The sequence below is a fragment of the Salminus brasiliensis genome, unplaced genomic scaffold (assembly GCF_030463535.1).
Source record: "Salminus brasiliensis unplaced genomic scaffold, fSalBra1.hap2 scaffold_112, whole genome shotgun sequence".
NCBI lineage: Eukaryota > Metazoa > Chordata > Actinopteri > Characiformes > Bryconidae > Salminus > Salminus brasiliensis.
This window is the reverse complement of record NW_027326645.1, coordinates 23,723-37,013: the sequence shown is the minus strand read 5'-3', so window position 1 is coordinate 37,013 and position 13,291 is coordinate 23,723. Positions and strand designations below refer to the sequence as shown.

General features: G+C 47.4%; 1 protein-coding gene across 1 annotated transcript in view; it reads right to left on the bottom strand.

The window, feature by feature from the left end:
- The window catches only part of LOC140548799 (neuron navigator 2-like), a gene marked incomplete at its 3' end in the record, with an annotated part of 61,761 nt that overhangs the window by 26,290 nt on the left and 22,180 nt on the right, over nucleotides 1-13,291 (bottom strand). The window contains 5 exon segments of the mRNA XM_072671957.1: nucleotides 2,293-2,432; nucleotides 4,769-4,825; nucleotides 5,182-5,380; nucleotides 5,939-6,011; nucleotides 13,006-13,058. Of these exon segments, the coding sequence (XP_072528058.1) occupies nucleotides 2,293-2,432; nucleotides 4,769-4,825; nucleotides 5,182-5,380; nucleotides 5,939-6,011; nucleotides 13,006-13,058 (522 nt within the window).

The window sequence follows — 13,291 nt, the reverse complement described above, 5'->3', positions numbered from 1 at the left end:
CACATACACACACACACAATGGGGGGAAGATTTCATAAAGCGCTGAATCCTAAAGAAGTTTGGAATGAAGCATTTTATTCAAATTGAGTTATTAGATTCATTTCCAGTTCAGACTGAATCAATTCTTTATGAAAAGATTCAGTGCATTTAGGGTTGATTCAAACTGCAGTTCAGTCTGATGACGATTCTGCAGAGTGTTCAGAATGAAGGTGTCTAATAAACTACACTTCCCTTCGCCCTCAGTGCTCAGTGTGTAGGGAGTGTAAGGGTGGGCTAATAAACCTTTGGAATGAAATGCAGTTTGAATCTGAATCACTTGATTAAGTCTGATTATTTCAGTACAGTTTGACTCAGTAGATTGAGTTAGACTCTGATTTGGTTTAATTCAGTTAGTTGCACATATTGAATATTATTATAATTGAATCACAACACAAACAGCCCTATTACACACACACACACACACACACACACACACACACTCTGCAGTCTGAGCTGTATAATCAGACCTAAATCCACACCTTCACCGTTTCCATGTGAAGCGCTTAGTTACTGGAACTAATCCGGTTGAATAAACAGCAGGATTTACTGCTGTTAATAACTCTCACACACTTAACTGGATTCTGCTGTGTTATCATACACACTACTGCCAACACCACACACATACACACACACACACACACACACACACTAACAGCTGAGGACCAGCAGCGTTCAGAGAGCAGAACACACCGAACATCAGCCTTTACACTCATAACACCCCTCTCCAGACTCCGCCCACTTGCTACACACCAACTACTGAAAAACATTAAACACCAGCACAGACTAACTGCAGCCGGGCCACCTGTACTGCTATCGTCATGACGATGTGAGCCTGTGCTGTTATTGTCATGGTGATGTGAGCCTCTGGATAACTACTTAGTAAAGACAGGTGGAGTTTGTCATTACAAGCCGAACCTGATATCACAGCAGAGGGCGCTCTCCTGAACCCCAACCTCAAACCTCAGCTTCCTGTGTGCCGAGCGAGGGACTCTACTCACACTGCTCTCTCTCTCTCTCTCTCTCTCTCTCTCTCTCTGTCTCTCTGTCTCTCTCTCTCTCTCTCTCTCTCTCTCTCTCTGTCTCTCTCTCTCTCTCTCTCTCTCTCTCTCTCTCTCTGTCTCTCTCTCTCTCCCTCTGTCTCTCTGTCTCTCTGTCTCTCTCTCTCTGTGTCTCTCTCTCTGTGTCTCTCTCTGTCTCTCTCTCTCTCTCTCTCTCTCTGTCTCTCTCTCTCTCCCTCTGTCTCTCTGTCTCTCTCTCTCTCTCTCTCTCCCTCTGTCTCTCTGTCTCTCTCTCTGTGTCTCTCTCTCTGTGTCTCTCTCTGTCTCTCTCTCTCTGTCTCCTCTCTCTCTCTCTCTCTCTCTCTCTCCCTCTGTCTCTCTCTCTCTCTCTCTCTCTCCCTCTGTCTCTCTCTCTCTCTCTCTCCCTCTGTCTCTCTCTCTCTCTCTCTCCCTCTGTCTCTCTCTCTCTCTACACTCAGTAATGCACTAATTGGAGCAACTGTAAAAAAACTTTCTCACACCACCCCCAACCCCCCAAACCCTTCCCCAACACACACACACACACACACACACACACACACAGCCCTCAGTGCTCTGATGACCGGCAGCAGAACAGACTTCAGCTCAGTCTAAATGATTCGGTTTCATTTTGATTCATTAGGAAACGAATCTTTGCCAAACGATTCAGTGTTTCAGTCACTTTAATGGCTGTTCTATTACTGTGGGAGGCGCACGGTTGAGCGATCATACACACGCCCTAAACTTCAAAGCAAAAATTCACCTATAATCTTATTTTCGAACACAGACAGACAGACAGACAGATATACAGATATACAGACAGACAGACAGATATACAGACAGACAGATATACAGACAGACAGACAGACAGACAGATATACAGAAAGACAGACAGATAGACAGACAGACAGATATACAGACAGACAGACAGATATACAGACAGACAGATATGCAGACAGACAGACAGATATACAGATATACAGACAGACAGATATACAGACAGACAGACAGATATACAGACAGACAGACAGACAGATATACAGAAAGACAGACAGATAGACAGAGACAGATATACAGACAGACAGACAGATATACAGACAGACAGACAGATATACAGATATACAGACAGACAGATATACAGACAGACAGACAGATATACAGACAGACAGACAGACAGACAGATATACAGACAGACAGACAGACAGACAGATATACAGACAGACAGACAGACAGGTACCTTTGGGCTGTGGAGCTGCAGCTTTACTGTTTTTCTCACCGCTGAAGGCCTGACTCCGCCGGTTTCCTGCTGAACTGACAGACCCCCGGGGAGACCCCTCACTGCCCGTAACACACACACGGGCTGTAGGGCCAGGCAGTCTGAGAGAGAGAGAGAGAAAGAGAGAGAGGCCAGTTCTTCTCAGTGGGGTTATTTTGGAGATGGTGGTTTTGGTGGTTCTGACCGGCTCCACATTAGCAAAATTGGATTTTTCCTGATAATTCAGGGTCCAGTAAACATTGTGTTCTCTCACACAGGCGTAAACACACACCTTTAAACACACACACGGCACACACACACCACTGCTCACACAGCTAATCACAACTTGCGTGAGAAGCTAATTCTAGCCTGTGTGTTTACTCCACATGCAGGCTGCAGACTCTTAACCCAGTCTACAGGATGAAGGGTTAGCTGTGGGCAGTAGGGGGCGCTTGAGCTGAGCAGATTTCACAGAACTGAATATTACTGGTGCGCGGCTGAAGTAAAGCTGATTGGTAAGTTTAGCTGATATAAGTAATCAATAAAAGATCAATGAGAATGTGAAGTAAAGTAAGAGAGCTAACAAGCTAACGAGCTAACAAACAGTGTAATCTCCACGTCACAGGCGCGAGAGTCACCATCCTTAGAGCTGAGTAACCCTGCAGTCATACTGACCTGCACTTTACACACCTACCTATATACCTACCTGTGGGTTGGTGTGAAACACTGGGTTCTAGATAACCTCCCCCAGTCAGAGCTGTTCTACAGTGGAGGTTCTAGATAAGCTCCCCCAGTCAGAGCTGGAGTTCTACAGTGGAGGTTCTAGATAAGCTCCCCCCAGTCAGAGCTGGAGTTCTACAGTGGAGGTTCTAGATAAGCTCCCCCAGTCAGAGCTGGAGTTCTACAGTGGAGGAGAAGGGAAGCAGACGTCTGAAGCTCTAATAAAAGCTCCTCACAGAAAGTTCTTCACCTAATGGTGATGAAGACGCTGCCTGATGCCTGAGACACGGTTCTACCAGAGTTCTGAGAAGAGTTCGGCTCTAGAACCTGCTTTTAAAATCAGATCATTAAAATGGTGGAGGGATACATGCTGCAGGGTGTAGTGCAGCTACAGAAAGTAGTCCCTAAAGAGAACTGCTTTAGTGGAGATTCTCTATTCACTATTTTACCTTCATCATCATCATCATCATCATCATCATCATCATCATCATCTTCATTCCATATAAAACTCAGAAGACTTGTGTAGCTGCACTGGTGGGTTTGGGTAGGAGATAAATTATGGGCTGTATCTGTGTTGTAGTCATGGCGACCGACGCCTGCTTCCATTCACCTCCACTGTACAGAGATCAGAGTGGGTCAGTTTCTCTACAGTGAAGCTCAGATTCACACAGAACCCCCAAAACCCCCCCTCTGACTGAGCTCAGCTCTCACTCTCAGATATGAGGAAATATGCTAGTGTAGATACACTTGATCACCACTAGAGGGTGTGACATAACTGAATATAACTGTAGGTTTCTGAAGGAGAGCAGGGGCTCATTTAAACAGTAAAACATGGATGAATGACAGTAATTAAATGTTTACCCGACAAAATAAACACATCCCTTTATTCTTTACATCTTGAATGTTGATTATATTTACTTTCTCTAAAACTCTAAAGTTAGCACTGTGCTAATGTGGCTGTCTATGAAAACAAGCCAGCAGCTACCAGTTAGTACAATCTCATTTCTGAAATGCTAACTGGTGGCTATTTGCTTTCATTCACTGTTAGCCACATTAGCATTTTTAACTGAACTACCCTTTCAGTCATTCTGTAGGCCTTCAGTGGAACGACAGAGAGGACCCAGCACCCAGAACACACACATCATTAATAATTAATCAGTAAATCACACTGAAGCAGGGAACCACACACACACACACACACAGGTGGGTGAGGGCTGAGGCTGATCATGAGGACCCAAAACACAAATCCGCCTCCTTTAGAGCGAGAGTTCAGTCAGAAATCCAGTGCTGGGGATCAGCCCAGTCATGTTAGCTACATTAGCCTCGCAGCTCCAGAGCAGAGGTGAGTGAGCCCCGAACCCGGCCTGGCTGACCCGCCGCAGTGCCGTAAGGGGAGGGGGGTTTACCAAACTATCGCTTTAAAGAAGAATTCCACCCAAAATGTACATTTTCATATCATTCACCCCTAGTGCACTCACACACACACACACACTGGTACACACATACACACACCAGCAAACACACACCCCAGCACACACACCGCCAATCTTAAGCTTATCACTTCAATCAGTTCAGGAAAAGCAGGCGCTTTACATTTTGGGGTGGAATTGCCCTTTCACACAGCATGCAGAGGGTGGCTGAGGAAGAGGAGGATGAGGAAGGTCAGGCTGAAGGTGAGAAAAGCAGGGGAGTGAGTGAGAAAGAGAGAGAGCGAGAGAGACTGAGGGAGAGAGCTAACCTAGACGACTTTTTCTGACCAATGGAAAACTTGAGAAGTTTGCTCTCAGAGGCACCCCTGCATTAAAAGAAGGTAGAGAGACAATGGAACAAAGAGAGAGAGAGAGAGAGAGAGAGAGAGAGAGAGAGAGAGAGAGAGAATATGAATATGAATGAAGGAGAACAGTAGAGTCATTCCCAGGAGGAAAACTAGTACAGCTCCAGTCACCAGTTAGATCTGAATGGGTGGGGCTAAACTGCTGTAGACTGAATGAAAATGCCTCTAGTGGAGCAGGTGAGCAGTTGAACAGGTGAACAGGTGAGCAGGTGACTGTAGGCTGGAGCTGTCACATCTACAGAGAACACACATCGCAGTAAAGAGGCTACAGGACCCATTCACTCACTGTACATAAACCAAAAGTATTGGGACATTACCTGGACTGCATCTCTGCCTGCGCTCGGTGTGTGTGCGTCCCATGCGAGGGGGTGGAGTTTGTGCTGCTGTGAGTGCTGTGTGAGTGTGTGTGGTGTGTGTGTGTCGTAGGCTGCTGCCTCTGCTGCTGTTGCTGCTGTTTGTAGCGCGACAAACTGAAGAAAAGCCCCAGAATCGCCTTCAGATTACCATTCCTGATCTCTGCAGAGAGAGAGAGAGAGAGAGAGAGAGAGAGAGAGAGCAGTGTGAGTAGAGTGTGAACAGGCTGCTACTCCATTAAAGGAACTCCTGAGTGGAGCAGCTGTCTAAGTGCGCGCTCTGTCATGGTTGCAGGTTTGATCCCAGGTGATTCCACAGCCCCCATCAGTGACCAAGAGTCCCAGAGAGCATAACCGCCCACGCTCTGAGTGGGGGGGGGGGGGGGGCAATCCTCCCTGTCCTCATCATTTTATTAGCATTTAGGGTTCTCCTCCAAGCGTGTTGAGCTCCAGTGGTGTTGAGTTAGCGGCAGGTGGAGAAGACGTCTCAGAGGAAGATTAGAGTGCTTCACCCTCCCAGAGCGTGGGCTAGAGGGGTATAAAGCCCCCCAGTGTTGAGCTGTGGAAGAACTGTGTTCTCCAGAATAATGGCTAATCCTCCTGAACACAGCAGCCGTCCACATACTTACAACAACATATATAGCAGTGTTTTGTTTCTCAATGGAATGACAGCGCGGGAAGCCGTGATTAGAGAGAGCGCTGATGAGCTTCGGTCACCTACCTTCAGCAGACAGGCCCTGTGTGTTCACACCTTTAGCTGCCAGAAACGCCAGACAGGTATCAATGTTCTCAATCTGCAGAGAGACAGGGGGGGGGGGGGTGGAGGGAGAGAGGGGGGGGTGTTAACAGCAGTCACCTGAATTAAATGAAGAACACTAACGAAGGCTGAGAGTGAGCTGTGTTACCTGTAGCCCTGAGTCTACCCTGTGGTGTGTAAAGCAGCATCTGTCTGTATGTGTGAGTGTGTGTGGGTAAGAGTGTGTGTGTGTGTGTGTGTGTGTGTGTGTGTGTGTGTAAGAGAGAGTGTGTGTGTGACAACTGATAAGTTGCTTGTATTGCTCAGTCAAAGCAGCATGCAAACCCTCTCAAACATTAAGGGCGTTTCAACTGCCCTGTTGCTAGGATATGCTGTCCCGGCGTCAGCACTGACCAGGCGTCAGCACTGACCAGGCAGGTAAAGAAGGAACCTGATTGGCTAAGAGCAATCATGTGTGGAACATACAGAACTGTTCAAAAGTATGGACTTTGCAATTCCATACAAACTGTGCCAAAACATTATGACCAGCAGCCTAATACAACAGCAGGTCTTCACCCTGCCCATTTCTCCACATCCAACACGGTGACCCACTGTTCAGGTACCATCTAACAGAGAAGCCAGACCCTCACATGCAGCTCTCATACCTTCATCTGGGAGGGATCTTAATGTTCTGGCTCAGTGGTGTACGCAGTGGAGCTCACAGCTGAGTCAGATAAGGTTGTGATGTTGAACACAGCGACTGCACTGCATCGGTCAGGGAAGCGTCTGACCCGGCCATGGAGCCGCCCTCAAAAACGGCCCTGAATAAAGTGCCTAGGTCCTGGAGCACGCCTTCAGTGCAAACCCAGCTGAAGCTGTATGACATCATCAGAGGTTTAATCAGAGCACCAACGGCTTTACAGAGTAAACAATGAGTAATATCAGACAACACACACACACACACACTGCCCATCGAAAGGTCACATGGGGACACTGAGTGTGATTACCAGGTATTTAAAAATAAAAATATGTTATTCAGGATTTCTGGCAGCAGCTTCATCATCACTGCACCTCTCATCCTCATCCTAAAGAGCAGCAACAGCAAGAACAGTGAGTGAGGCGTCCCCAAACCTTCAGCAGATCCTGTTGAGCAGAAACTGTCCAACACAACAACTGAGGGGAACTTCACTGACTTTCTAAAATTCTCTATATCTATATCTCAGTGTGTGAGCTGCGCTGCATCAGGGGTGGGGGAGGGGAGGGGGGTTCAGTGTGAAACTGAGCTTCACTGTAGAGAAACTGACCCACTGAATGGTGGTGAATGGAACCAGGCGTCAGTTGCCATGACTACACCACAGATACAGCCCATAATTGATCACCTATCCAAACCCACCAGTGCAGCTACAGTGCAGAATGATGATGATGATGATGATGAAGATGATGAAGGTAAAATAGTGAATAGAGAATCTGAACTAATGCAGTTCTCTTTAGGGACTACTTTCTGTAGCTGCACTACACCCTGCAGCATGTATCCCTCCACCATTTTAATGATCTGATTTTAAAAGCAGGTTCTAGAGCCGAGCTCTTCTCAGAACTCTGGTAGAACCGTGTCTCAGGCATCAGGCAGCGTCTTCATCACCATTAGGTGAAGAACTTTCTGTGAGGAGCTTTTAGTAGAGCTTCAGACGTCTGCTTCCCTTCACCTCCATTGTAGAACCACAGCTCTGACTGGGGGGAGCTTATCTAGAACCTCCACTGTAGAACCACAGCTCTGACTGGGGGGAGCTTATCTAGAACCTCCACTGTAGAACCACAGCTCTGACTGGGGGAGCTTATCTAGAACCTCCACTGTAGAACTCCAGCTCTGACTGGGGAAGGTTATCTAGAACCTCCACTGTAGAACTCCAGCTCTGACTGGGGAGCTTATCTAGAACCTCCACTCTAGAACCACAGCTCTGACTGGGGAGGTTATCTAGAACCTCCACTGTAGAACTCCAGCTCTGACTGGGGGAGCTTATCTAGAACCCAGCGTTTCACACCAAACACACCACTGTTTCTTTTTAACTATTTTTAAACTGTTTAATAATGCAGAGGATTTTGTCAGTGGACTTAACCTGTATACAGTGAAATACCTGCCTCACTGATCTCACACACACACACACACACACACACACACACACACACCCTGGCCAGTTGCTGCTGAGTGACAGCTGGTACCATGTGGGGGTCACAGAGTTGAATTATAGGCTGGAATCCAGACCAGATTCCAGTGTCCCTTTAAGAGCCCCCTGCCCGTCAGCTCAGAGTAAAAATAGCTCTTCTAAATAAAAGCAGGTCTGAGAGAGCCGCCGCCACGCAGGCCTGCACCGCACAGATCACCCTTATTACATATGAATTATTAAAGCAGTGATCTGCTGTAGAGCATTAATACAGATCTTTATTCATATCTAACATCCCCAACTAAACGTGGAGATACTGGCTTCAGCTGCTGCGGGTCTGGACCGAGGGGGATCCAGTCAAACGTCCTGCAGGTTTAATCCTGTGTTTGTGCCGCTCTGTCACTGAGGTGGAGCTCCGTAAATGGACATCCCTGCCTCGTCTATCACTCTCACGCTGGCTGACCAGCACGCCAGTGTTCACAACACAAAACATACTGGTTTGGACTGGCCTGGTGCTGGCTGACCAGTATACTACAGTTCATTACACAACACATGCTGCCCTCACCCCCACACACACTGCAGATCTATCACACACACCTGTAATGTTCCACTGACAGCACCTTTCACTGTAGACTGTTCCTCCTCATTACATCAAAACACACACACACACACACACACTCAGACCCCCACTTAACCTACTCAACCACCTGAAATGACCCCAATCCACCCACCCGCAGCGCCTCCCACCCTCACTGCTCTGAGAGGTACCTGTAAGTAGGACACTGCAGCCTGCATTCCTCACAGGATCTAGATGACAGTCAGATTGGGCCAGGATTGCGGACTGGCTCTGGAAGATGGTTATCCTGCTGCTGTTTGGGCTGAACTCACAGCCCAGCTGATAAACTACCATGACCTCAGGTTAACCCCAGAGCTGGGGGTGTGTTCACACTCAGAGCTTTGAGTGATCTGGGCATGCCTTTAAGCCCCGATGCCTTGATTAGACAAGATTTCCACTACCCAGTGACCCGTACCGTACCTGAGCAGCCGCCCTGATTCTGGTTATTCTGAACTGGGACGTATAGGTGGAGTACACTATATGTCCAAATGTCCAGCAACCTAAGCTGCACCCATTTCTGACACAGGTGTGCAAATGCACACACACACACAGCTTAGTGTAGAGAAGTACTGCCAATAGAATAGGACTCTCTGGATCAGATCATCATGACCCTATTGGCTCCATGCTGCCTAATGCCAGGCGTGGGCTAGAGGGGTATAAAGCCCCCCAGCATTGAGGAGCTGTGGAGCAGTGGAAGAACTGTGTTCTCTGGAGTGATGGTGGAGGAGCTCCATCCAGTACTTTTGGGAGGAGTTGGGGATGATGAGGTGAGGTGGTGATCATCACCATACAACATCCTGACCTCACTAACGCTTTTGTTGCTGAATGCAATCAAATCCTCACAGCAATGCTCCTCCTCCAGAATCTATTAGAACGTCTTCTTCTCTGGACAGTAGAGACAGTTACTCTAACAGAAGCAGGATCAGCTCTTTTTAATACCCTTGATTTCAGAAGACACAATGAATGAGCAGCTGTCCCAATACTTTTGTCCATATAGTGTAGAAACGGGTCAGCGGGGGCTCGGTGGCTAGAGCACACTGTTGCTGATCATAGTAAACCAGTAAACACACTTTAGCCAGTACAGTTCCACTCTACCACCACTAGGGGGTCGGTGGAGAGATCTCCGCACCAGCAGGATCTCACAGAAGCCCAAGTTTGCAGCCACAACTAATCAGTTTACTGCACTCTTAAAACAGGGTGCTTTAAGGGTTCTACATAGAACCATGACAACTCAAAGAACCATTTGGATATTAAAAATACCTCCAAAAAAGGTTCCAATACCATTAACAAGTCATAGAACCCCTTTCTTAGTACTATGTAGAACCTTTTTACTTAGCGTGTGGAGGGAAGGTGAGAACACGCAGTACAGTACTGTCTACTTCTTAAAGCTACAGGAGTTAACAGAGAAGCAGCAGAACCCGGATCTCCATCCGTAAATCAGGAGCTCTAATGCTAATGTACAAGTGTGCACTGGCACCTGTGTGTCTGTCCACACACTCACACACACAGCCACCCACAGACACACACAGCCACACACACACACACACACACACACACACACACACACACACACAGTCACACACACACACACACACAGTCACACACACACACACACACACACACACACACACACAGCCACACACACACACACACACAGTCACACACACACACACACACACACACACACAGTCACACACACAGCCACACCGAGTGGAAGAGATTTCCTGTGTGTTTTTAACACTCCTGTGTCAACAGCCCTGTCACACACAGCCCGTCTGAGAGGGGGTCTGTGCCAGTGGGGCTCAAAACGACAAGCCCCCCTCATCCCAAAGACCTGCTGTCTACGGCCTGCTGAACTGCCACTTTAAAGGAGACGAGGGCCAGGTTCTAGATCGAACTCTTCTAGACAGAGAGAGCAGCGGTCAGACAGACGGGTCAGCGGGAGAGAAAGATGACGTGACAGGAATGAAATGCTGGCCACTTTATTAGAAACACCTCTCCTGTAGCTCGACCTCACTGGAGTATATTTAGAGACTGTCTGTTAACAAACACGGCCAGTGAGTGGAAGCAGAAAATAGGGGTTTCTAATAAAGTGGCCAGTGAGTGGAAGCAGAAAATAGGGGTTTCTAATAAAGTGGCCAGTGAGTGGAAGCAGAAAATAGGGGTTTCTAATAAAGTGGCCAGTGAGTGGAAGCAGAAAATAGGGGTTTCTAATAAAGTGGCCAGTGAGTGGAAGCAGAAAATAGGGGTTTCTAATAAAGTGGCCAGTTAGTGGAAGCAGAAAATAGGGGTTTCCAATAAAGTGGCCAGTGAGTGGAAGCAGAAAATCGGGGTTTCCAATAAAGTGGCCAGTGAGTGGAAGCAGAAAATCGGGGTTTCTAATAAAGTGGCCAGTGAGTGGAAGCACAAGGTAGGTGTTTCTAATAAAGTGGCCAGTGAGTGGAAGCACAAAAGCATTAGTGTGTGTGTGTGTGTGTGTTCATGGTTATTGGAGCTTTTTCAGTAACAAGAGCAATTTTAGCTAACAGTCAAAATTAGCATAATGGCAGTGTGTGCACCTGCTGCCAGTGCTGCTTCAATGACCGCGTCTGTGCATACACTCACACACACACACACACACACTATGACTACAAGGTCATAGTATGGAACATGTGAGAGTGTGCGTGAGAGGTGTAGGAGACTGGCATAATGACAGGCCAACACACAGCAGTGTGCACTCCATTACTGAGCCGGGGGGGTTTGGATGGGGGGGATCAGTAACAGCTGGAGGGACAGAGCTAACTGGTAGGTGGAGAGAGGGACGTGTTTTAGAGCCTGTCCATAACCCAGACCGATGTCCACTGAGGTGGAGCTGCAGTCTGTCATTAGGGTGAATGCTATTCTGTAAAGCTTGTCAAACCGGGTTACATTAGTGGGCGGGGCCTGGAGCGGGTAACTGGTCAGAATCGTAGCACATAAACTCTCGTCCATCTGCAGAGCCTTAACTCACCACCACCGAGCCAAAAAAACCCAAAGAGGCCTTCGCAAACAAAACACACAAACACAGCGCTGCTTCAGATCCCCCCGCGAATCCCGAAACCCCTCATCACAGCAATATCCCCCAATCAGACCCCTGTAATCCAGACTGGCCGACTGACCACAGCTGCTAGCCACTAGTTCTCACATTACCAGTGACACTTAACCTCTAACCTCTTTGTGAGCTCTGGGTTTGGCTAAAATAGAGTCGTTTCTCCATCCTGTCTGTAATAATCTGGCTAGGCAGGTCTGGCTCCATTCCAAACCTAAACCCGTCCGCTAAAACGGTTCTGCAGATGTTTCAGAACAAACCACAAGAAACATGAAGGAACACTGAAGAAGAACTGATTCATACATTCACAATCAAACAGCTAAGATGAAGAGAGTCTTTGGGGGGTTTGGTGTGAAACGCTGGGTTCTAGATAAGCTCCCCCAGTCAGAGCTGTTCTACAGTGGAGGTTCTAGATAAGCTCCCCCAGTCAGAGCTGGAGTTCTACAGTGGAGGTTCTAGATAAGCTCCCCCAGTCAGAGCTGTTCTACAGTGGAGGTGAAGGGAAGCAGACGTCTGAAGCTCTAATAAAAGCTCCTCACAGAAAGTTCTTCACCTAATGGTGATGAAGACGCTGCCTGATGCCTGAGACACGGTTCTACCAGAGTTCTGAGAAGAGCTCGGCTCTAGAACCTGCTTTTAGAACCAGATCATTAAAATGGTGGAGGGATACATGCTGCAGGGTGTAGTGCAGCTACAGAAAGTAGTCCCTAAAGAGACCTGGATTAGTGGAGATTCTCTATTCACTATTTTACCATCATCATCATCATCATCATCATCATCACTCCATATAAAACTCAGAAGACTCGTGTAGCTGCACTGGTGGGTTTGGGTAGGAGATAAATTATGGGCTGTATCTGTGTTGTAGTCATGGCGACTGACACCTGCTTTCATTCACCTCCACTGTACAGAGATCAGAGTGGGTCAGTTTCTCTACAGTGAAGCTCAGATTCACACAGAACCCCCAAAACCCCCCCTCTGACTGAGCTCAGCTCTCACTCTGAGACACAGAGAGAAATTAAAGAAATGAAAAAGAAGGACTTCCCCTTTAAGGTCTCTGTAGGTCACTGCAGTCAGGAGTGTGTAAGTTTTATTGTCAGGATGAAAACAGCTGGCTTGTAGTGAACTCACTCAAAGTGCCGCTAAAACGTTGGAGGAGTAATAAAGTTAGCACCCGGGAACCGTAAAGAGAAAACCCCAGAACAGAACTCACCATCTGAGAGCGGCTCTTCGGACAGCCATTGATGTCCTCAATCTTCTCATTGGCTGAAAGAAAAAAGGAAAGTGCAGGTTTCAAACTTACACTCCTTCCCATCAGGGTGCAGAAGAGGAGAGAACTGACCATGGCCTGAATCTGATGGAGAATTATTGTTTTTATTATTGTTGTTGTTGTTATTATTGTTGTTGTTGTTGCTAATTAGCTGCTAACCATAGCTGCTATGGTTACCCCTAGTGGTTGCTTGGCAGTGGCAATGCTGTTCTAAGTGGTCTTTATGGTG